At 33.8% G+C, this 26755-nt stretch overlaps 1 protein-coding gene across 34 annotated transcripts in view; it reads left to right on the top strand.

Moving 5' to 3' along the window:
• Positions 1-26755, top strand: part of gish (gilgamesh) — a 43060-nt gene that overhangs the window by 3780 nt on the left and 12525 nt on the right. For 22 of the 34 annotated variants that reach the window (XM_053755362.1, XM_053755363.1, XM_053755355.2 and 19 more), the window contains 8 exons: positions 2812-2969; positions 14966-15076; positions 16726-16889; positions 19715-19829; positions 21003-21122; positions 21956-22104; positions 22301-22471; positions 25753-25827. In XM_053755362.1, coding sequence (XP_053611337.1) covers positions 2812-2969; positions 14966-15076; positions 16726-16889; positions 19715-19829; positions 21003-21122; positions 21956-22104; positions 22301-22471; positions 25753-25827 — 1063 coding nt within the window. Of the gene's footprint in view, positions 1-48; positions 179-270; positions 301-2811; positions 2970-14965; positions 15077-16178; positions 16331-16725; positions 16890-19714; positions 19830-21002; positions 21123-21955; positions 22105-22300; positions 25024-25752; positions 25828-26755 lie in introns of those variants that run through there. The other 12 variants (XM_053755384.2, XM_053755383.2, XM_053755386.2 and 9 more) reach the window with 7 other exon arrangements.

Below are 26755 nucleotides of genomic sequence, written 5' to 3'. Positions count from 1 at the left end.
AATTCAATCATGTAAATTATAAAATCAGGTGTGCCCAGGTATCTGTCAAAAAAATTGACAAGTAGTTGCTCAATATGTAGTGATAACATCAATTATGAAGAATAAAAATACTTATATTAAAGACACATGTTACTTTGTTAGTGCTTATTGGTCCTGCTATGAATAATAATAAGAAGGCGTTAGTAATTTTCTTCTTTGAAATATTTTGTATTTTAATTATACAACTATTATTGTTGTACAATACATAGCACTCTTTTTCAATTGATTCAGGTACATACCCTGGTTATGGAGAAGAGATGGGTAATTTGTTTATAATATGATAAGATATTAATTAAAATTTTATTGGATTTATACTAGTCAATAAGGTTTTAAATATTCACAATTATGGACTAAGGTGAGATAATTTAAACAAAAACAAAATTTATATTCCAATTACTTAATCTGAGAATATCAGAGTTTTCAAGGATTTTTTGTTTGATTCATATTTTAAAAATAATTTTAGCAGCATTAGTAAAATAAGATTTTATGGGTGAATTTAATCAGTGAGTGATTCTAATGTTTACTAACTTTGTTGACAGATAAATATATAGCCAAATAAGTTTGATAAAGGAATCATTTCATTAACTAGTATTATAGTCATAAAATAATTAATTCAAGATTTGTTTGTCTCTCAACTCTATTGAATGCAACATACTACTTATTAACATTATTATTCGGCTTTGGTAATATCTCTTAACATATTTAAAATTCACTTAACAATGGTATGGTTATTCTATATTTCCTAAAATTAATCTTTTTTCAAAAAAATCATGAATGTGTATTGTAGTGCTGAAAATTATTATAACTGATTTTGTTCATATACAACTATGATGACTAACCCAGGTAATTGTCTCGTTTTATGCTTTTGATGTGGAAGTGCAGACTTTCACTTTTAGACTCAATGCTAATAGCACTTGGTGTGATTCACTAGCTAGGTACACTGACTGTGTAGTTTGTATTGTTGTTGAATTGGACTAAATTTTTACATTGGCTAAGTTGATCAATGTTCAAAAGTTATTAAAATATTTCTCATGCTAATAGACAGACAGCTAGGTTACTCTATAAGTTAGTAATAAAATGAATGAACAGATGAAATATTTTTTTAAATTAAATTCTTGTAAAATTACAATGTGCAGTCAAACATTAAGATAATGATTTATAGATTATTATAATCCATACAGGATTTTACTTTAGTGGTGATCAGGTCACCAGAACAAGACCAAAGACAAATGCTTCTAGCTTATCCTGAATAGGTACCACACATAGTTATTGAATACTTATAATTTAATAGTCACAGTTCTTTAAGTATCTTAAATAAATGTGAATAGGATTATAAAGACCAGCTCACTTGGCTAGTGTCCTGGAGTTCTGAAATACAGATCTTTCCTAGCTTGCACTAACTACAGTCCACCCCAATACTATTTCAGCATTTAATTTTGTGTCTTTCATCAATTCAACCCCTTTAGGCGTGCAGTTTTTGAATTAATTAGAGCAGACTTAACTAGTTTATGATATACTAGCTTTTGCCTGCGGCTTTGCCCGCGTGAATTTTCCACGGAAATAGTTGTTTTTCCGGGATGAAAGTACCCTATGTCCTTCTCCATACTTCAAACTACATGTATGTAAAATTTTAAGAAGATTGGTTGAGAAGATAGAGCGTGAAGAGATATCACACAAACTTACTATCGCAGTTATAATATTAGTTAGGATTAGAATGAAGAAAAAGTATCTAAAATTTGAATTGAACTGAGGAGTTTCAAAAGAAATACCTGTATGAAGTGATGTGAAATTCCATAAAATAAGAACAATAAACAAATACCATTAGATGCGTCACTTTCTCTAAGAATAAATGCTAAGTAAAATGAAGATATATGGTTTATTGTTACTGGTTTTATCTAACGACATAATGAGGAACGTCAAAGACCATCTTATCCTTGGACTTGATTGTATGTGAGCTAATGTCATATTTTTATCAATTTAATACAGTTATCATTTCTTTTAATATGGCGTCCGATCGCGACTTCATACGCACATCATATGATTACATTAATGTTTTTTTGTTTATTTAAAGCGAATTTTGATGAAGGTCATATGTAATGGAGAAATCTTGTCTTATACAAGTGTACATTTATAAGTTTTAGTAACTAAAGAAAACTTACGTTGATTCTTGCTTTGTGTTGTATTTGTACATATTATTTGCAGCAGATATTATCAGCAGAATATTTGCTGCCTTCAATAGGTACAAACGAGAATTCCCTCCACACGCTGTCGCCTTTCCAAAAGCATCCGCAAATTAAATTGATATCTGCTTTTTGCCTACCTGAAAATGTTGAAGCCACATAGACTTCCCATACACCATAGTTACTGAACTTGCTTTCGGTGAAGGAAAACATAATAAGGAAACCTACACATTGGTTGATGATTGGTTAATTAATTTGTTCACTAGTAAGCTACTTTTGCTACTAGGTGGCGGTAGGTAGTCGTAAAAGTCATGTCACATGCCATTACCGCATGCGGTTTTGCGACATTGGGACTTGAATAAAATATGACGTTTTTTTATACTACCAAGCATGTAAATAGTGATGTACTGACCTGATGGGAAGTGGTCACCGCAGCCTATGAACGCCTAACGAGCCGTATGTCGCACGCGCGTTACCGACTTTGTAATAACACATTCGATAAGAATGAAAAGAGACTGAAATGACTTCTTGTTTGCCCTACATATAAGTTTATTCTCTTGCAAGTATAATAAAGGTTGGTTTCCACTTGCAGCGCGACAGGTGCGGTGGGCGGGCGCGGCGTCGGCGGCAGCAGCGCGATGCACACTTCCAGGCACTCCGTGACTTCGTCTTCGGGCGTTCTCATGGTGGGGCCCAATTTCCGCGTTGGCAAGAAGATTGGCTGCGGCAACTTCGGCGAACTCAGGCTCGGTGAGTGGAAACTCAGCATTTTCCTAATGCATTGCATTATTGAAATGGGATACCCTACCCTACCCTATTTAAACAAAATCTTTGTGCAAATAAATAATTTTTAATTTGATAGTCCGGCTGGATAGACTCGTTATTTTACCTGGCATAATGCCGGCTACACACTATCTCCGAACTTGACAAATGCCGACGCGAATTAATAAACATAGGATAGTTTGTGTGATAACTTTTATTTACCGCAATGAAAAAACAGCTATGTATGCCGAATTCACCAAAGTTTGGCGAACTATTTCGCGATAATGTATAACCGGCATATGGTTTATAGACTATGAATTTACTCACATTACATGGAAACTAGTCGAATTTTCGTAAAAAATATTAATTTTCAATTTCGTATTGCTGTAGCCGTTCTATACTTATATTTATATGAGTGTCAAAACGAAAGATTTTTAATAAAAACAAAAATCAGCAATAAAAACAAAAATGGCACTTCTAGTAATTATTATTTTAGATGAGTATCAATACAAGGCGAGAAAATATGTTTAACCCTTACTCAAGAGAAATAATGAAAGGAAAACCTAAAAAGGCTTTGTATATCAAAGGTCGTGTCGTATGCTGGTAAAATCGACATGGAAAGTACACTACCTTAAGGACAAAATTCTTAGATTGATTGATTGACGAGTACCTCGTTTTTTCTCCTAAACATAGTATAAACAAACACAGTATAATGGTAAAAAGAGTAAGTACCTACTTGACTGATGCCCCAATTTTTGACAACGTTGGCAGACTAAATTTTTCGAAATATTTTGAATCATCTCTCTCTTCTGATCGTGTTTCCGGTGACATTCTCGGCTGTGACGCCTCAAAGCCCAGGGTACGCTTGAAAATATACTCGCCTTAAAATATTTGAAGGTTTTACGAAGATATTTAAAATGATACGCGTAGTATGATAACCAGTAACATGTAGCTAGAATAATTTCGTTTACTCAATTTACTATAATCACTGATGTGTTTGTTTCGATGACGAAAGTAGTTAATTGCCTTGACTTGTTTATGTTTATATATTTATAGAGTAACCCGAGCGTTATCTATCGCTATTGCTATTTTTGTCGAAATGTCTGTCAAGTTCCTCTTCATAGACCTCTATGCCGCGGTGATAGCGGCGAAATTTCAATGAATTCGGGCGACTTTATGTGATGTTGGCTGTGTAAAATGTTTTGGTAAAACGTCGCCAAGCTAACCCCCTGGCGCGTGACGCCATCTCTCCATTTCTCTTGCTTTTAGAACGCTCATAAGCACCAGTGAAAGAAAGTGCATGAAACGTTACATCACGTCACGTGATATTAACATCAATAACAGAAATATAAAGTACAGTACAGCATGTAAAGTAAACAACCTTGCATGAACTTTTATATCGCGGTAATAGAGAATAGAACAATTTGCAATTTATTTATTTAGTTTGATGTGCTGTTGATCGTATTATATTATACTATAGCATATTATATAAATTCGAAAGTCTGCCACTCTTTGCCGCCGAAATCGCTGGGCTGATTTTGATGAAATTGGCCCGAGGTCAAACATAGGCTACTGCAGGAGTTACGGGCAACGATTCGTGAAAAGTTGGCTGTAGATAAAATAAATTAGATCTTAGCTGTGATTGGCTGTGTATAGCCTAAATGGTCTGTGGTATAGCCATATGTGTTGTTCACTACAAGGAGAATATAACCAATGGAGGGCGCTTGCGGGGGAGAAGAAGCGCGCTAACACTATGATGAATTCATCATACGTATGATTTTCGGGCTCAATTCACGGCTAAAAGTTTCAAGGGTGGACGTATGGTTATCATTATTTCAGTTGTGATTAATTTTGCAATCAAATGGTGTGCGAAGACGAGTTCTTTTCACAAATAAGTTTTTTCAGAGCTATTTTAGTTTGATCAACAAGAAATTCAATAATAAATTAGTCAGTACGTCACTTTTAAAAATGGGGACCCGTTGATGTGCTGGTGTATTCTCCTTGGTCCACCAGGATACTCCAGCCCAAACCCCAGGGTATTCTAGACAAAACGAGCAGTCATTGCGGTCTATCGACTCGACATACATTGCTTGGTTTTATTATGAGCTTTGTAACTACGCAAGGGTAAATTATGCAATGTGTGCTAATGGCTCATTGTGTAGAGCTGAGTTAGCTAACATATTTAGGCACCTTAACGAAAACTAAAGTCTGCCTTCAAATTGATAAAACAACTGCAATACGAATATTTTATAGATAATTATCGAAAATAATTTATCAGATAATATCGGACGTTGCTAAAATTAATACCTATGATACACGGAATGCCCGTGAATACAAATTAGTGACGGTAATGAATGAAGTTTTTGCGCAGTGACTAATAGGTTCGTATGTGGAAAAATAATTTAAGTATGGATAATCAGTATAGACTCAATTTCCATTTTGAAAGCGGAAATGCCTAAATTTACTCATAATGCGATTTTGTTCTAATTTACTTGAATCTTCATAAATTAAAATGATTACTTAAAGTAATTACTATACCTGCGTTTTATAGTCTAAATGTAAAAAAAGTAATTACCTATGTATTTTATATCCGGTAGCAGCAACAAATTATAACATAACAGAAACCAACTGACTTCAGCCTCTGCGAATAACTCGGCCAAAGACCTAAAAGTGCCCTTGATTTTAGTAATAATATGAATGGATTGTTAATTATGGAATTAAATAAAAACTTCAAACGAAATCTATAGGAACTATTCATAATTAGCCATTTTATGTCCCCACGCTGTTGGGGCACTGGCTTTTCTTATAAATGGATAAGGCCAATAGTCTATACCCTCACCCACCACCCTAACTTAGAGAAAACAATTTGTACTAAACGTAACAAAATGCCCTCCACTAGCCAATCTACATCATTTACGATTAAAGTGGACCCTGGGGCCCCGACACAAGAGAGAGAGAGATTTACGCGCAGAGATTAATTTTGTATAATATGTACGACCGCTAATTGCCGTATTAGCACATAATGAAGCATTTTCAAAATAAAAAAATAATAATAATCAACTAACAAAAATGTACAGACAAACCAACGTAATATAATTTGTATATTGTTCAATTAATGCTGCCAACGAACCAATCGCCAAATTAATTAAATAGAAAGCTTGACCCAAATCCTGGGTTTATGGATTTTAAACATTTATACTTCAAGTGAGACAGGTACAAGCGGTCTACAAAGACTAATATAATGTAAGAGTTATGACTCATCCTTCGCTGTTGACTCTCGGAACTTCCCGCTAAAACGAACATTCACACACTCAAGGTGAATAATTTATTTATCTTTTGTAATCTATTTACTGTTGTAATTAAATATTTTGCTCTAAGTTGCTTATTAACTATGCTTAGAATCTGTCTTTAAAATCTATAGAAGCAGATATTGAATTCTTGTGGTGGGAACATTTTGTGTTTAATGGTAGTTGAGAAATAAATCAACTGTATATTGCGGAAACTGACTACAAAATTATAGTTAACATAAAAGATTTGTTTATGATACTTTGGGGCTGTGAATGCTCAGAATAATGTTTTCATTATACTACCATAGATTAGCTTCTTCGACAAATGATCACTGTTCCATAAATCATATTACTTGAGTAAAGGTGCAAAACCTGTTATTTTTTTAGAATCCGAAGTGGCCAGATAACTAGTTTTTATTAAGCCAAGTTATTGTCGGTGAACGTCCTTATTTTTTCATCACGCGTTTAAACACATGCACTATGGAAGTCCTTGTTTAAAAGTCAAGGAAAAGGTGTTTTGTAGTCAAAAGAGGTACCTACTCCTATTCTCGCAGTGGTATTGTTTATAATTTTTCTGGTTAGTCGGCATGCCTATATGTTCAGACCTTGATCAAAGGAATGCATCGTCAGATATATTTAAAATGTTCTTTAAGATTTGAAATGATTTAATTTTTATGAAATACAATCTTGAATTTTCTTTCGTTGTACCTCTAAGTTACTCACTTTTATCCGTTACTTGGCGAATTCGTGCATACATTTTGTGGTGGGGGTACCTATAATACAAAACAAATTAAATAGTCACGCATGTGTTATTTAAAGTATACTTACTTTATTAGTAAAAATGTTTATTTTCACGGACTAGTGAATACCATATTACGAAAAAATTAATCAACCATAACATTTATTACGGCATCCATATTGATTCTAAACAAAGTTGATAGTATTTTTTGTACTGTTTTACTAAACACTGGGGTTTAATTGATTTAAAATTCTAAACAAAAAGTAGTCGTTATTGTTTTAAGATTTCCACTTAATATTTTGGGTATTAAGACCATAATGTTTTTTTTTAATACTTGTGTTTAATTTCAAATTCATGTAGCAAGAATTAATTAGCATACGATATAATCGGCCACAATATACCAATAGTCAATGTTTGTTTATAAAACGAAGATTATTTTGAAAATGATGCTCAAAAATATTACAACAATATACCTACCTTCGTAAACAAATCTGCTGAATTCCCCGACTCGCTAATTCTGTATGACCTCAGCATATAATCCTTGTTGTCGGAGAGATAGGGTTTCATTTGGTTGACAAATTATACATTATATGGCTGCGACCATTGCTCTGTATCATTCTGGATAGAATGTGTTTGAATGTCATGTTCTAATTATTTCATTTAAAATATTACAAAGTAACCATTTGGTAGTTTTTAGAATAAAAAGCCTGAAGCTTGTTGCTACAGCGTCAACAGAAATATATCATTTGTGAAAACTTCAACGGTCTTACTATCACAGCCTGATGACAGACGAACACACGGACGGACGGACAACGGACTCATAGTATAGGTAAATAGGGTTCCGTACCCAAAGTAAAACTGTAAAGTTTTTAATTTCAAATTTTTGGTAATCTTTTGTCGAGGTTTCTTACAATAAATGTCAATGGGCGCGTCAGATGAGAATTGGATTGGACGCATCGCAGAAATAACATGGCTAACACGTGCGAGATTTAAATCCATGCGTACGTTATTTACTGTCCAAATCATGAAGCACAGTCCCAACCAATCTGCGGTTTTCGGTAATTACACACTTTATTTTGCCTTATTTAGTGTGGGAGTTAATCTATGTCTTTACAGTTAAGAGTAAAGTTCTTCAAATTATGTTTGCAAAATGTACTTGCATATAAATGTGGCAAATTTGTGCAATCTCCATGTGCTATTCCTTCCGTTCATATGTATACATATAGCCCGCCATAAAAGTGGCGGCAACAAAATCATGGCCGATTTCTTAGTCCTTGAGGGACTTCGATTTTGGCGCGAAGCGCCAAACTCTTTTACTTTTACTCTTGAGCAAGGATTACTTACTTTTAGAATTAGTCTACTTGTTGCGCCACGTCGCTTCGCTTCCATCAGAATTTCGGGATAAAAAGTACCCTATATGTTATTCCAGGTTATATTCTACCCGTGTACAAAATTTCATAACAATCCATCCATTCGATTTTGCGTGAAAGAGTAACAAACATACACACATACATCCTCACAAGCTTTCGCCTTTATAATATTGTAGGATATTTCGTTGATGTGATGAGTCAGGCCTTCGTTGATTCACGCTGTAGGATTATTGAACTTCTTAGTTTACATGTCTCTTATTTGAGTGCTGTCGGTTGTAAAAATTGAGGCTTAATTAATACTATAGAAAGAAGTGGAATTGGTAATCTCCGTGGAATACATATGAAATCATGCACGTCCATCACTTGGGTTATACCTCTATTGTAATACAAGCGTGGAAATCTACAGATATATATCTACAGTTTAGGGTGTGTTCCTGTCTCTGTAAGTTGGTTCTAAGAACAAAGGCTCTGCACATAAAAAGGTCGCTTGTTCTGTCAACAGCATCAATCTACCCAGAATCATTGCTAACTCACCCCTATTACCTAGATTGAGTTCTATAAAAGCAGGGTAACTTGATATGCGGTTGACTGTATACAATTAGCTTACCTAACTTAGCTGGGCCAGAAACAAAATCAAAGTCTTTACCGAATCAAAACAATCTCGAGTACTACTTTTTGATTTTTTTAGAAATACTTTTAAAATTGGTTATCGAATCGTAACGAAAGTGGTAGTCGATATTTTGTTATCATTATAAACCGCCTTTCCTATATCCTTTGTTGATTGTTATTTAATTGCACCCTTAACTTTACAACAGAAAGCAATGATCAGCTGCATGTCCAGGTGCGTTGACCTCTATTCCATGGAGTTAGAGGCGAATTTAAAAAGAACTTGGGTAGGTTTATGTGTTTTCAACAGTACAAGCGCCTATCGACCGACACACCATAAATATGTAACTAGACTATTATTGATGGTTAGTCTTTCTGAAATCTGAATGCTGTGTATATGTATCTTTTATATTGGATAGCTATTTGTATGTCTTAATTCTTGGTCAAAATAATTAAATACTTAATGTAGTTCTTCGTTTCACTAACAGATAAATCATCTTGTGTTATGATACTTAGAATCTTTTAAAATTTATCAAGGATTCCTTCACAGTTTTGTAATGTATATATATTAGTAACTACTAAGTAGTTTGTTTCATGAAGTCGGTCCTTATCTATTTATAACGAATAATGACGTTCACTTTGTCTCATTTGTAATTTTTTAAAATTTCAAATTGCATGAACAGTTTTTTTTTCAAATATATTTCACTAAATATTGTTAAGCTATGTAAATACAATGCTATGTAGGTACAAGTAATTTGTTCGAGTAGGGATCCCATTAAGCTTCCATATCAGATAGTAATTCCAAATCCAAACGAAATTGTAAATTCACTCGATAAAGGTGAAAATTTGTTGACTTTTAAACGGCTACCAGATTCCGCCTTCAATCAATAAACCTATAAATAGTATGATCTTGTCTATAAGACATCAGGCAGATAATCATAAAAATTAACCGTTGTGGCTGTAAAGGTAAACGGTATATCTAATAATAGGTTAGTCGTTAATCCCTGGAATAGGGATTATTATTGCAATATTATTACGTTTTAGTGGTTGTGGTCCCGCCATAGAATAGGAACACTCCATACATCCTCCTGGAGATCCCGTACAAGGCGGCTAAGCATAGCTATGGCTATGGTAACATTAGAGGCAAAACCAAGGAGATTTATTGGGAAAAAGCAATTCAAATACTAACATTTTATATTATAAGATAATACGATAATATCTTCATTAGCTGCATTCACTTTATCTATTGCAGATATTTTGACCTTGAAATTGGTGAGAATTCATGGCCGTGGCATAACAACGGAAACTTTGCATACCTACTGACTGACACAGCTCTTTTTATTTCTTACTTTAGAATTATCTTTAAGTATTAGTCCTTTCAGTTTTTCAGGTAATTCCATTTCAGTTTTATGGTGCTCTCGAATGTTTATTCAGAATCTGACTAAAGACGTCATGTGCTCCTGAATAGGTCTCGTTTAGTTTCAACCTAATCACTCTAAACGACTTACTTACAAGTCTACAACATTTAACTGTAACACGAGATATTTAAGCACAAATTTACAATACAAAAATGACAAACAGACGGAGAAGTACAAAAATCTTTCTTAGTCATGGAATATTGGTCGATAATAATCTTTTAATTTAGTTAATTTAAGGTCATCGTGAAGAAATACTGCGAAATTTTCTTCCCATCCCACGGTGTGGTCCGTAGTGTTAGGCATTCAAACAAGGGTATCTCGTAAATGGGCATTCTTATTGCAGACCTGGCCAGCCTTATGAAGATTGGATAGGTAAATGTTATTGAAGCAGGATTCCATACAAATGCGGAATTGGCCTTTGGTCGTAATAAAGTGTTTTTATTAATAAACTAGCGACTTGGCCCGGCTTCACACGGGATCGTTTATGTATGTATAAACCTTCGGGAATAAATTCATTGAAAACTGCATCAAAATCCGTTGTGTGGAAGATCTAAGTAATACATAGGGACAGACAGACAACGGGAAACTATTTTGTTATATATTTCGTGGTGTAGTGATAAATAAAGTCTTAAATTTTGTTGTTTTTCTTCTTTTACCCTTTTTGTTGGTAACCATGTTTTTTTATTGATGGTCGACCGGAAGAGATCGTTCCAGGGGATAAATCCGCCGTTGCTAGTGCTTTTTCTATTACTTGTGTCTTTGTGTTTTCTTATACCACAAAGTTATTTCAAACAAACAAAAATGCATTTACTGAACATTGAGTATCAGTTCAATGCAATATTTGTGTATAATTTGGTTGTGATTCGATATAATTTTACCTAGAAACATTAGAAGTTCTAATTTTTCTTTAGAACATCCGATTCGACTCAAACAAACGGCTTTTATGTGCAAAATCCGTTGGCTAAACGATGGAACCGTAAAATATACAAAAAGTGAAGTAATAGTTACAAAAAGAAGGTGAAAAATCACATCTTTTGAGTGCCATTGAGCAAAATTGCAATTTATGCATTATGTGTGAAATGTAACTTGGCGAAAACTCATGCCACAAAGGACTGTAATAAAAGTGAAAGTTTATAGCGACCAGAAATGCAGAAAGATAACATTAATGTAGGTATATTTGATAATAAATAACTTTGTCACATAATAACCACGTGGTGATCACTACTATTTTTACGTACCTATCCATGTTTACGAAGTGATATTCTAGTGGCAGTATGTATCTAATAAAAAAAACTTGTTTATTTCGGTTCGGTGATGCTCAGGGAGGAAGCGGAGCGACCGCATCTATATTACAATACATATACGGTGTATTAGGTACAGTCAAAATAAAAAGACATAATGTCGCTTGGCAGAGGCACGAACATATTAAATTATTGAATTAGCGATATTGAGATTAATTTTTCATATTCGATTTAGAGAGATAATAAATCAATCAGAGCACATATATTACTATTTCGTTGGCTGTACACGATACAGACAAGCGAATCGATATAATTTGCAGTCTATATGTTCATTCTGACCGTGTAGCCTTCTACAGTTGATATAGAAATACCATTAAACTGTCATGTCATTCAACTGTTATGTTAAAAATTCCATTGGATTCTATACCAAAATTTTAAATTTTAATCTTTGCCTGTAAATAGAGAATTCCTCCTAATGAATGCAAAAGTTTGCATATATTAGGAGGAATTCTCTATTTACAGGCAAAGCAATATCACGGAATAGTTTCTGTTTATCCCGAAATTTTAACGAGGGCTGAGGATAAGCTCTCAGTTTTAGTTCTGTGCCCGTTAATCATGGCTATATATTTTATATTAATATTTTTAATTTTACGAAATCTGGCATTAATGTAGCTGCTTCTCTTCAATAAAATAGTATAAAATAAAAGTATGTATTGGCCTTGGAATACCTTGGACAAACGAATGCGTCCATTATAATGTCGTTCAAGTCAGAAATACGACCTTTGGGAAATATTTAACAATAGTGTGTCTAAGTCAAGAGGTAATTGCTTAGCCTGTGAAGTTTCTCCAATTGCATGATACGAACTTGTGGTCTATATGCTCGGTTAATTTTATATGGCACTTTGTTATTCTTTGCTCCAGAGAAACGAATCCTAAATTGCAGCATCGAAGTACTTTTTTAATCTATTTTAATTTATTAACACGCAAGTAGTATAATAAGTTAATTTGACAAGTATGTTAAATGGAGACGATTTGTCGCATGATGTGATTCTCATCATAAAAAGAAATCATCTATAAATACAGAGTTTGGAGTTTCAGATCATATGAATTTAATTAGAGCTAAATTATAATAGATTAATTAAATTATCATGGTTTAAAAATATACTATATTGAGCGCGATCGAAATATTGTTATATACATACAAAGTCTCGTGTCATAATGAGATTCTCCTCGTAATTATATTTCTTATCTACAAACGATAAAATTCGATCCGAAATTAAATCTATTTCGTTCGGTGTTGTGACATGGTTATATTTTTGACGTTTGTAAGGGTGCTTAATTTGCCCAGTGATAACTGATAAAATGCGCTATTGAGATCTGATACCGATATAATCATCTTTACTATCGATGTATAACACTGATAAATAAAATTGCTGGCTATACACTACCTACATAGTTCGCCAAATTTTGGCGGTTTCGGCATAGATTGCTGGTTTTTTAATGCAGTATATAAAAGCTCTCATACAAACTACGCCATATTCATTCCTTCGCGTCTCTCTGTCCGAGTTCGCTGATAGTGTGTAGCCGGCATATCGTAATGCGACGACCCGTCACGCACGCCACGCGTCCCTTCTTTGGAGTGCTGTCGGATTCGATGATAGTCATTTCGCAGCAACTTGCGTAATCCTCTTGAGACAGAGATGTATAAGTTAAGCCGTAGAAAGGCCTTGAGTTTTTGATTATATTCCCATTCGAACCAGGATAATTACCGAATATTAAAAAAAAAACTGAAATAGTTCTGCCTTCCTCGAGAACACATTTTTAACAAAAAATAATTGTTTTTCAGTCATATTAAAATTAATTCTGATTTCTTTGAAAGAAATCGTCAAAAATTCATTTTTTAAATAAAATTCAAATACACAGGTTTGGAGAGTAACGACAACAATCTACCCTTTGAGATACGATATTAATGTACCTACAATACAGATCTCGATACCGATACCCCAATTCCTACGGGGGCGTAGCAAGGCCGTGGTAATTTCCATTATCGAAAATCATAAATCTAGCGACCACAACCAACAAACTCCTTTGCGAAATACACTTTAATATTCGAAGAAATTAATTATTGGAAGTTCAATCTTCGAGAGGATAAGTTTGATAATATCTTTCTTTCAATGTCAAGTTCCCTACTCTATAAAAAATAATGTGGGATACATTAACATTTTATCCCAAATTCTGATAGGCATACAGTGTTATTTATATACTTCGTTTCGCAATCAAAATGTCAGCACCATTTTATTAAAAGACATAAGTAGCTTAGATCCGCTAACGTTATATGCTATCAGCTATTTTGTCCGAAAAATCAGTCAAGTCATTCAAACATTAGACAGACATCATTACACACAAGTACATCAGGTCAATAAAAAACTTGAATCCACTCTCGTCAAAATGTCAAATTTCGAGACGACATACAAATCCGAGTCAAGAGTCTCCTTTTTTTGACACATTGACAAGTAACTTGTGGTTGTTTGTATAGTGTAGTGTAATGTTTGTTGTCGTTAAGAAAGTCAGCTACAGTCACTGAAAACAAATTGCAAAAATAACGTCGATTTTCGCCCGAAATTGGTAATATGGTACATCGCTAAATATTGGGGCAATGGAATTATACGAAGGAGGAATATTTAATGTCTCTGTAGAAAATTGCGGTGATTTTTTTATTTTTTATTTATTTCATACTCAAATACCATATTACAACAGTAAAAGTCGGGCCCTAATTTGACATGATAAATTTATCCAAACCAGTATGGAATGAAATCGATATTAAATAAATCTCTGAACGATTCTTAACGGTAAATTGAGAAAGGCTTTAAATTGCGTATCGAGAAATCGATTTAGACGGTTCTGAAAGCTTTCAGTATAAAATAATGTAATTTAATATTTTTACATTTATAAGAACTTCGTCGGTACATGCCTTATGACTCTTTAGAAAAAACCTAGATAATTGAGTTTCGGCCATCACCAATTGCCAAAGTAATCACAATTTTTGATTTGTCGTAAACAATAAAAAAAATTCAAAAGTTAGGTGCGTGCTGGATGTTCAAAGTTGGTGGGTGCACTTTTTAAGTAAACAGCTTATTTAGATTTTTACTTTCGTGTTTATGAATTTCAAAGGCTGATCGATGAATACGTTTATATAATTAATACTTATTTACATCAGACATGATTGCCGGTATAATTTTCCGTGTAAAAACCTCATCTATCTATTAACTAGTAGCGATATCTTGTTACTAGTTTTAATATACTGTTACTTTTTTCTTTTACAGGGAAAAATCTCTACAACAACGAGCATGTAGCGATTAAAATGGAGCCGATGAAGTCGAAGGCGCCGCAGTTGCATCTAGAATACCGATTTTACAAGTTACTAGGCACGCACGGTTGGTACCACTCATTTTACAGCAATTAGTCGTTTAATTGCGCCTCATAATATGTCGTAAGTGGGCAATTGAGGTGATTGTGCACGGTTATCGGTTATTGTACAGTCCACTGTGGAATCACCCGAAATATGCGCGTGCCCATCTCTAGTTCTAGTTGAAGGTTGATTATGATAGTAACGCTCGTGGTCATGTGTTTTTAATATTGACACATTTTTTGTTAAAGTTTGAATATTTAAATAACGCTAAATTGTTAAAATTAATTTCTATTGATATGATTATTATGACTCACGCGTTACAGATATATCTCGTAAATCAGAAAACAAATTTTATAGGTTTCTATTATATTATAACTACATAAAATGTAGCATTCGAAAGATTCACGCAGCAAAAGCTATCGAGTTAATAATGTGACCAATTTGCAACGTGGCTTGTGCAATGTACTTACAACAATCTGATTGGTGTCGGGCATTAGTCGCGTGCCTATCAGCTACTTTAGCGAAGGCTATACGCCAAGGATGCTCGATAATATCTCCCAGATTGCTCTTCTGTAAACAGTGAAATACCACTCTTGGACTGTGATGTTCATAACAAAGTCCAGGTGTCTTTGACTGCGTATCGCGCCTGTTCTCCGTTTTTAAAACAAACTTCTCTAACGCCGGACGAAAATAGCTCTAATGTAAAAACATTGTGACGATCATTGATGCATTCGTTTCAAGTGCAGTATACGCCATTCAGGATACATTTGCTTAACTTTTGATTTCTTTTCGAGTGTGGACTGTGTACTACTACTAACAGTGGTGTCAGATTATATTCAGGTCACTTAAACGAATTTGACAATTAAAATTTTATTGTTGATTAAAGGAGATGCAAAAGCACAAAATTTCATTGTAATACAACATAAGAGGAATAGTATTATTAGGTAATTACAGGGAAAACGCATTGAGAAAATTGGAAGTCGTCAAATTTAATAACAAGATTGTAAGAGCAAAGCGCAATTAGAGCAACCATTGCGGTTTTTATTGTTAAGCTACTTGTCATCGTATAGACCTTGGACGCCTTGTAATTAGCATAACAAAGAATATTGACGATTCAATTTACTTAGAGGGCGTACCGAAAGTGTACTACTTGGGTACATGCGGCGGCCGCTACAACGCTATGGTCATGGAGTTGTTAGGACCCTCTCTAGAGGACCTCTTCGTGCACTGCGGTAGAAGGTTCAGACTGAAGACGGTCCTTATGATTGCGATGCAGCTCGTAAGTGCACTAAATTCGTAAACACCGGTAGATAGGCGTATTTTGTTCATTTGGCACAACACCGAAACCGATATTAAACTTTTTTATCGCGAGGGCACCGCACTCCCTGGTCATGGCGGTTAGGCCGCTCGCCGTATTCTAGGTTATATAATAATTCTCGACATTGACAATGAGCTGAAATTGATAACGTGGAATTGTGATAAGCGTTTTATTTATTATTTCTTTTAATTTTGTAAGAAGCAATGCTCTCGCGGGTCACTCGGTTCTACTGTCGGATTCTGTGTTGTGCCGTGCGGGTCCGAGCGAGAGCAATGCTCATATTGTGATGTGAGTACTAAACGTTTTGATGTTTCTCCTTCCCTCTCCCGCCCCGTCCCTTGCCTTGCCTTACCTAGCGCCGTCGACCGCAGAGGGCATTCCCGAGGTATACTACTTCGGACCTTGCGGTAAATACAATGCGTTGGTGATGGAACTCCTGGGGCCCTCACTCGAAGACCTCTTCGACCTGTGCGGCCGTCGGTTCTCTCTAAAGACTGTCTTAATGATCGCTATGCAGTTGGTAAGTACACAATAATGTACTCTAATTATAAGTAGTTTAAGTACACTTTCCAATATGACACGATTCGCGACCCAAATAAAACGAGAGCGCGTAAATGCAGTTGCTTTTTTTGTAATGATAAATTGGTTTTCTTTACTAATTGATAGCAATGTCGTTGACCTACTAAATTGATGATTTGTCGAATTATCAATTCCTAATATCTTTATTTCATGTTCAAGTATGCATTGGGTATCTAGCCAACTCTTTCTAGTCATCTACTTTATAGGTTACCTTGTTTTGTTAAAATGAAATATGATGGTCAGAAAAGTGTTCTGGCGTATCAGTCTTACGTTTTTCTGAACAAACTTTTATCGGATATCGATGATGATGACGAAAAGTTCCGCTTACAGCACGGACGTGACTCAATGGCGGCACCACAAAGGTCCTCATTGTTAATTGATTTGATAAACCTTATCGCACACGTGTTAGCGTTTTGTCTGACACGTTAATTATCTTATAGGTGCGTATTATACTCTTGAGACTGGTAGATACTGTCCTTATCTAATATCACAAAGTTTTATTTTTTTAATAATTAAAAAACATATATATATATATATAATATACTATTTCAACCGTCAAGCGTACTTTACTATCATATTTCTTTTAAACTGAGATATCGTCAGGGTCGTGGCAATGTCTAGTCTCTGCCTAATCCCTATAAAAAACAAGCGTGTTTATTATATATTACGTATTAAAGATGAAAACACGAGTTTTATCTACTTATAAGTTATCAGATTGATGCTGTTTTTATATCCTAAAATAGCCCATACGCCAATATGTAGAGGAACCCTATAATACCAGGCCTTGTGAAAAGTCGGAAACCTATTACTGTCGTTCAATTAGATGTTGCGTACGCTGCGAATAAAGGAATCTTATTAAATTTAGAAGAAAATAATATATAGTATTAATGAAAATAAATGAACTTATAAACAAAATTTGTCTTGCAAATGAATTTTTCGAAACCGCGAAAATAGTCATAAATAAACATTTGTTTAAAAGTTACGTACTGATTAGTGGTATTGGTAGTATTTCATACTGTTTCAATAAATAACAAAGAAACATTTGCGGTTTATAAGAATATGCTATCTGCGCCCCGGAGCTTCGTTACCGTTTAAATTTCGAGATAAAAAGTACCCTATATGTTATTCCAGGTTATATTCTACCCAGGTACCAAATTCATAACCAATAGATTTTGCGTGAAAGATAACACACACATTCACACACTTTCGCATTAATAAGCAGGATTTCTAAAACTGTTGAAATTTTTCATTGAGATCTACAGCATGTGTTTATTTTTATATTGTTTACTCTTATTTTTGAATTAGACAGTATTTCTCCACTTAAGAAGTGTCTTTTCTTTCTAATGATTGACTTGGAACTAAATAAAGCCCTCCATAATAAACTAAAAAATCCTGTAATAACATATAATCTGCCTTCATCATAAAACTAGTTAACAACTTTGCATTCAAAACCGACCATTCTCACAATCGTAGATTTTTAATCAGAATCAGACCTTAGATAAGGTATAATTCGTTTGAGACCCTGACGGCCACGAGGTCAAAGGGCGACCTTCTAACTCCGCAATCAGCTACTAGACACGAATATTTATACCCAGAACCTATATCTAGCCTTCTGATTACACCCCCATCATTGCGATATGCTATCTAGATAACTTTTATTATAGCGGTCTCAGTTTTTGCATAGTATAATTGCCATGCATTGTACTAGCTACTTTTTAATTGCTTTTTTTTCACGTGTTTAGGACAAAATCAAACGTAGCTGTTATACGAGTAAGTTTAGAAAATTGTAAATTGTTCTTCAATAATTTTGAAAATATATTAATTTTGTATAATTCGATACTCAAATTGTCTATATTTCGGTAAATTTAAATTAATAATACTAGTACGTTAGTACTTTTTATAAAAATAGTTTTTTTAAGGCTAGAAAATCCTATAACGGCAATCTTCAAAACCTACTTATTTTAAGTGAATCTATGTATTGTATAGTGGAATTCCTTAACCAGGCGAATCATTGCATTTTGTTGTTTGTACTGTTACTAAAATTAAAATCTGATCTTTTTATGTAATGTCAAATTATTATCTATGACGCATTTCACTTAAAGGTCAATTCAGTTCAAAGTTTAACGACCCCTATTATTTTAATATGTTTTATTAGTAAAATATGAAATGAGCTCGTCAAACTAGTCACATAGCATGATGTGGTTACGTCTTTGTTTTGATTGATTTTTATTATTTTCTGCATATAAGATTCCCAAGACAATATGAAAGTGTGAAACTTCAGTTATACTGTGTGTTATACTTAATATAATAAAGTAGGTTTCCATAGCCAAGGAATAAATTAACAAGAAATACACTTAAGTATGTCATTTTTGAAACCGCAAATAAACTTTGTGCAGCAATCATTACGAAAAAAAAAATTTTTTTTGGTGGCGAAAATTATTTGCTATATTGTCAATATATAATATTCCTAATCTATTATTGCCACTACGCCCTTCATGGGCGAGGCTTGCACTAGGCCACTTTTTTCCTATCGACATTTAGTTAAATCTAATTTTGATATTTGAGAGGACGATGTTCATTCAGTCACACAAAATCATAAAACAAATTATCAATATAGATTTACAAGGTACATATCGATCCAGGTTTATTTATTTAATATTACATAACTTAAATATGTCATAGAGATAAACCAATGCGATAGGTTGTCGATTATGCATAATTGTGTCCTCATTACTGGTAAGTTAATTGTCCATCTGTCTGTTTCAGCTGCACCGCATCGAGTATGTCCACACGAGACATCTAATATACCGGGATGTAAAACCTGAGAATTTTTTAATAGGTAGAACTGCAACCAAAAGAGAAAAAATCATCCACATCATTGGTAAGTGTATATGTATTGCAATAAATGCTTCGAAATTAATTACGTGTGCAAAATTCTTATAAAAATATTATGTAACACGAGCCTGACGTACGAGTACGCTAGGCATCATTGTTATTATATTATTATAAAGACAAAAATGGCTTTCTTTTAATACTTTTGCAAACAAAATTATTGTTTATGTTATTCAATGTACATTTGTGTTATAATGGCGCCCAACGTAGCGGTACTTTTCTAAGGAAATAACCATAGATAATTTAAAAAAATATATATTATGGAATGGCATCGTTGTCTGTTTCTTTGCTAAGACCATCGACCTCGCGTGGATCTATAGACTTGAAATAAAATGCACAGGTTTGGGTTGAGCTGTGATAAATTATACTTCTTAATCAATATTACTAAAAAAACATAATGAAGCCGTTATAATAATTAATATGTGAATAAACATCATACGATTATATAAATTAAGCCGTTCAGAGACTCCAGTCAAAACCTATAAAACGTTTCTGATTGACCTATATTAGTGCTATCGGTCATGCACAGAAAATATCCCATAGCACAAGTACTATTTATAAACTCACACCCAACCAAGTGGCATGTGCATTATTATTGCAGTCCCGTCGCTATCGGAGATGTGTTTATGCCCGGTATTTAGCCGATTTCTTCCCAAGTAGTCCGTCGCAAACCCATCTACAAGTTGGGTTTACATTTCACGGACTTTTTAGGAAAGACCTTTATATGCTTTTAGCATTAAGTCTGCCCTTTGTACTATATTGGTAAATAAAATTTGATTAACAAAAAATGATCGATTTGGCTTTCTTCATTGCCGTCAATCCAAAAACTCGAAGTTTTAATTTATTCTCCCACCGTAACTCAAGGCTACCCACTTCATTACCACGGCAATCAATGTTGACATTAAATAAGTTATAATTGGACTAACGAAGTCCTTAACATAATATCCGAACGCAAAAACTCTGTAACGAGATACAAGTAATAAATACTATAGTATCGAGGTCTGCGGTTGTAATCCACATACGATTTACATACTATTGTTTGTTAGCATTTGAATAGTTTCGGTTGTGCATAGTCCGCTAATTAGCTACAGATGAGATTTTGTCTATTGATTAATTGATATCTCTGTTAACTATGTATTTTAAACACATTAATTTGTTTCAGATTTTGGTTTGGCCAAAGAATATATAGACTTAGAGACAAACAAGCATATCCCGTACCGGGAGCATAAATCACTCACTGGGACCGCGCGATACATGTCAATAAACACACATTTAGGAAAAGGTAAGGTCTAAATACTATCCCTCTTGTTCATATAAAAGTTAATGTATACTTTAAGCTTTCTGTTAATGTTAAATATAGTAACGTGCGATACAAAACAAACTTTAGCTTAAAGTTTTAACTTTTTCTTAATAACAAGTGGTTATATGTTTATCTGACTGCATTTCTGGTGGTTTCTTCTTTCCGCAGCAAACGCAAATCATGTAACAGGATATTTAGAAAATATATAACGAAAGATATAAAGAAACTGTTTTGCTAAAAAATAATGATGGCCGATTGAATAAATTTAGCGTTAATAAAGTGTACAGAAAAATCATCAAATGTCGTCAACTTGCAATTTTCGCAATATATAATTATCTAATTAATTCATTAAAACATGGGCTAAAGTCAGACCTTGGATTGTGTCAATCAAATACATGATTTGAATAAATACTGTGTAATTTGAATAAATTAATAATGTCAGATTTTTATTATAATCCAACCAACTTTAAATCTTCGTATATCGATCCAGTGGCATTGTTACAGTCTATGAATTATCCCAATGATTTTAAATGTATCTATTTTATCTATTTTTTCAATTTTCTGACCTTGTCATCTACCCTATTATAACAAAAATCTGACATAAAATCTGTTTTATGTCAGATTTCAGAAACATCAGATATTGATGTTTTAAACTCGTTCGTCAACTTCAGAATCTGGTATTTGTCGACGATTCCGATTAACTTCTATATACTAATAATTATACCGTAATTCTAGACACACTATAAAACCTAGCTATCTATTACTACACAATGTAGATAATAATCCATGTGAAAAAATGTGGTTTCCTTTTCCAGAACAATCGAGACGTGACGACCTAGAGGCACTCGGCCATATGTTTATGTATTTTTTACGTGGTTCCTTACCCTGGCAGGGGTTAAAAGCTGATACTCTCAAAGAAAGATACCAAAAAATTGGTGACACCAAGCGGGCAACACCAATCGAGGTAAGACATAATAGCTATATATGACCAAATAAATTTAAATAATGGTAACACGTTAGCCGCTAAAAACGCGAACAAAAATTTTGTACAAAATTGAAATCAGCACTAGCGTTGCAATAGGTGCAACACGCCAGTGCTGATTTAATTTGACATTTCGTCGTTTACAAGATCCGCCATCAATGTGTTGCAATATTTGTAGGTGTTGTGCGAGGGCCACCCGGAAGAGCTAGCGACATACCTGCGCTACGTGCGCCGCTTAGACTTCTTCGAGACCCCGGACTATGACCAACTGCGGCGAATGTTCCGCGAGTTGTTCGAGCGCCGCGGCTACGTCGACGACGGCGAGTTCGACTGGACCGGCAAGACCATGGTAAACAGTAGCGTCTCGTAGACAGCACGCAATGTATGGCATGCTCATAGTTCCAGTGTAACGGGGTTCTAGTGCGACCACAAGTGATTTGTGCAACACAGGATGTGGTATGCTGTTTTAAATTCATGGCTAATGAAAATTATATAAAGCTTATGTGGTTCAATTGTTTTCGGTTAGACATAGATTGGAAAAGAGATTTTTTATATCTATGTTTAACCGAATATATTATCCTTTTTAAACTATATAACTACATCTCTGTTGTGCAAATTTCATAGTGTGGGGGCACTTTAAGAGTTATGTGACTCGGCAATGTTTGCGTTTCAAAATAAATGTACAGTCGCTGTTGATGGTTCATTGTGCAATTTTGATATATGGGATTTTTGATGCTTGGGATTTACTGTTTTCATCGATTAACTTTAGAGTAATAATAGTGTTATTTTTATTATAAACGACTATATTATTTGGTTGCATTGATAAATGAATTATATTGTCCAGTTTTTGACTATTTAAAAGTTACACGGTGAAAACCAATGAACAAGATCCGTTGAAATTTTGCGCGGATCCTGTACATTCATCTTTTTCAATATGATATATACCTACAATATATCATAATAAAGGTTTAATATGTGTAAAAATAGACGAAGGTTGCCGAAGCTCATTACTTTAAACATATAGTACGCGCATTTTCACACAAATAGTTTGCGATTCGCATGACTAATCTCACGCACGTTCACCCATCATGCATATGGTTCAAACTTCATAAGCACAATACGCGCGATTCCACTATTGCGCTTTGTGGAGTAAGCAAATGAAACCAAAATATAGCTTCGAGATGAGACGCCACGTCCATATATTCTTAGTTTTAAAGACTAACGAAACCATTTTTCTATTAAGAGAGCGTGCGTGCGTTGCCTCTCAATTCGAGCTAAAAAATTTGATTTCCTTTTATAATATGATATTTCCACTTTACGCACATTTTTATATACATTGTAACAATTTCGTATATCAAATTTCTATGAACTTTCAATCGCGCGTACCAATTTTTTTTGACGCGAACATTTATTTTAATCATATGATCGTAGTAGTATCGTTTAGGTTTTTTTATTGCTTCTGAATCCGCTCCGATGAGATGACCGATGTCTTTATTATTCCCTTTCATCCGCTGGTTTCGTTTTGTCTCGTTCAGAAAAAAATTAAATCTGTAAATCGGGTTCTAAAGAATTGTATGGGGATATTGATCTTTAATTATATCTCAAACGATTCTCAAGTTCTTGGCGAAAATTTGACACCTTTATTGAACAGTTGATAAGAAGAAGAATAACACTTTCATCTAATAGCGAAAATGCCTGATATTTTATTTGACGTCGATAGTATAACGTAACCGACCGTCCAGGAAACGGTGGCTCCCAACGGTACTGAAGAATTGTCGTCAGCGAGCTCTCTGCAACCACTCATAGTCAAACCGAGGTTGGCAGCGATTAGAATGCTGTGCTGTAAGCCCAAAGTCGACGTCAAACCGGCCACGTCTAATAGAGCAAAAAAATGTGAACTGAGTATAGCAGCGAGTCTCAAATCCCCGACAAACAGTCAACAACAAAATGGAAATAATAATAATAACGAAAATAATAAGAATTAAATAATAAACCTTCATAAGAATTTGATATACGATGCGCTTCTATGTTCAAATGTGAATTGCGTTGCTTGCTTGTTCCTTGTCTTCCTTTTATAAAATTATAGGTAACTTTAGAGATTGCCATAAAATATTGTGTGATTAAAAAAAATTCCCGGCGCTCCTCGTAGAAAAAATGCATCCATAATTTAGCTTCAAATTCTCATAATCATTTTATCTGACAATCACATTATTTATGGCAATTCCTTCTATCAATTCCACACTATATCTCCTTAAGATCTGTATTATGAAAAGTAGAATTTTCTTATGAAAATTTATCAATGGTTTATCGACTAACGAAAAATATTTCTAACATGCCAGTTCTTAATTTGCAATGAAAATCCTTCCACACGTATTATACGAATGAAAAAAAATGTATAAATGTAACAACTTATTTAAAGACTTGTAGGTTCTATGTTAAATGTAGGATGGATCTTGCAGCCCATGTATACGTACGTAGTATTTTAAATAAAAAAAGGTAATCTTTTACTTTACATGATGATAGCGGTCAGATTTCCTACATTTAATATTTTTTATTAATTTTATATGATCTTATATTTAGGACTAGTGAATTCACAGAATGAGATAAAAAAAATCGGTCCTTTCTTGCTTCCCAATTTGTATCTACTGTCCTTTTTGGTTTTGTAGAATATCCAGCACAAATTGTCTTATGCTGCGCTTCTACTATTTTTTTAAATATTTTGTTACCTTGCGATTAGATTTTTTTTATTTTGACTTATTTTCCACTTGCAGCTTGTTTGTTGTCAATAAGTTAGGAATTCGTGGATTAAACTACAAAAATTTAACTATTCTTAGCTTTTCTCCATATTAGTAGAAATTACATATTTATTATTTGATTAATTAAATAAAAAAAGTACTGCTATTTACTGTGTTTTTGTGTAGCTTTGTTTTATTTATATATTTTATTTTATTATTTCTAACAGTATACTTTAAAGTTATACTTTCAAGGGCTAATTAACTAATACTGGCACTATAAGCATGACATTTGAGCACAATGATGATTTCCTAAATTGTTTAATCAGTTCCGACCAAGCAATTTTATAAATTATAATTTCAGTTTTTTTTTTCACATCACGCAGTAATTAATCGCAGTTAATTTGCGATTTATTTGTTTAATAATGCATTTCATTGCACATCGTAATTTAATCATAGCTAATTCAATTTTCATCTACCTACAAATATATGTATTTCTGTATTTTTTTGGCTTTTTGGAATTACTATGTTGGGATGGGTCACAATGATTCATTACAAATTAAACCGATTAAAATGTGAGTGTAAGTATTTAGGAATACAGCACTGCGAACTAATCCGATCCGGTGGTTAAGTTTTTAAATTCTTGGGATTTACTTAGCTTTGACTGTGGAATCCAACCAAACTTTTACATAATGTATGAGATTGAATGGGTGTTTAATATACATAAATCGCGCTGTGCATTGTTCACTGTTTGGGCACCATTTGTGAAACACGCTAGGCGTCTTTACCTATGATTGGCGTATCAAGATATTGACATTTAGTTCAAAAAGGGTCAGATGAGTTCCCCGCTGTATATTTCTTGGTGTTTTGCATGCGGCATGCTTTCGCTTCGACGCAGCCGGTCAATTTAGACGTGATGAGAATTTTGCGCAACGCTCCGCCTTCCAATATTGTTAAAACTAAGTCGCAAAAGGTCAGTGCTTACTGTTTATGTTCTGCCTTTGAACTGCTGAAGGTTTTTTATAGCTTTTACTGTTGAATACAATTTACTTTCTCGTTTTAATTTGATATTAGATTATTTAATGCTCCACACTGTCGCGGATCAGTTCGCCAAACTTGGACGGATTCGGCATCATTGCTGGGTTTTCATTGCCGTAATTGAAGACACAAACTACGCAATGTTCGCGCATTTGTGTTGACATCTGTCTGAGTTCGACTATAGTGTGCAGCCGGCATAAAAGTTTTGTGTATATTGTACAAGGATTCAAAACCTGTGATAGTATTCCGAGATATTTATTTTATTTTCTGTGCAAATTTATTGCATATTAAATGGCTTTCTTTTACACGTAGGCTGTATTATATTAAATGTTAACCTTGAGCAGTTCAAAAACTTTTTTACGTGTTGCTTTGTTCATGGAGTTCATCAATTTATTCATAAATTAACTCATTCTTTGTCAGATATATTTAATTACGGACTCAAATGTGATTATCTACGGAGATATCGATTTCGATTCGATCTTTTAGGAGACCATTCTTAAAATATCTCCGTCGTGAAATCACATATGAGTTTTTTAATTTTATTATGTCTTTTTCTCGCGTTAGTTTAAATCAAATCATTTTTTGTCACCAGATTTTCATATAGACACATATTCAATTTGACTGGTATCTATTTTAGAACAACCAATATGTTGTATACTTCGTTAGTTAACTGTATACCAAAATAAATACTTATATGATTATTATGTAAGGTTCGTTATTTTCTTAAGAGTCCTAACTTGTAAACAAATTTCACAGCGCTTATTGTTTGAATTTTGATGAAAGTTAATCAAATATTAGTTTAAAACTGTATATTATATAAAATAACACATACATTAGCCACGAAAGTAATGTCCTAGAACAAA

This window comes from Plodia interpunctella, chromosome 15 (genome assembly GCF_027563975.2).
Source record: "Plodia interpunctella isolate USDA-ARS_2022_Savannah chromosome 15, ilPloInte3.2, whole genome shotgun sequence".
Classification (NCBI taxonomy): domain Eukaryota; kingdom Metazoa; phylum Arthropoda; class Insecta; order Lepidoptera; family Pyralidae; genus Plodia; species Plodia interpunctella.
This window is presented reverse-complemented; position numbering and strand designations above follow the sequence as displayed.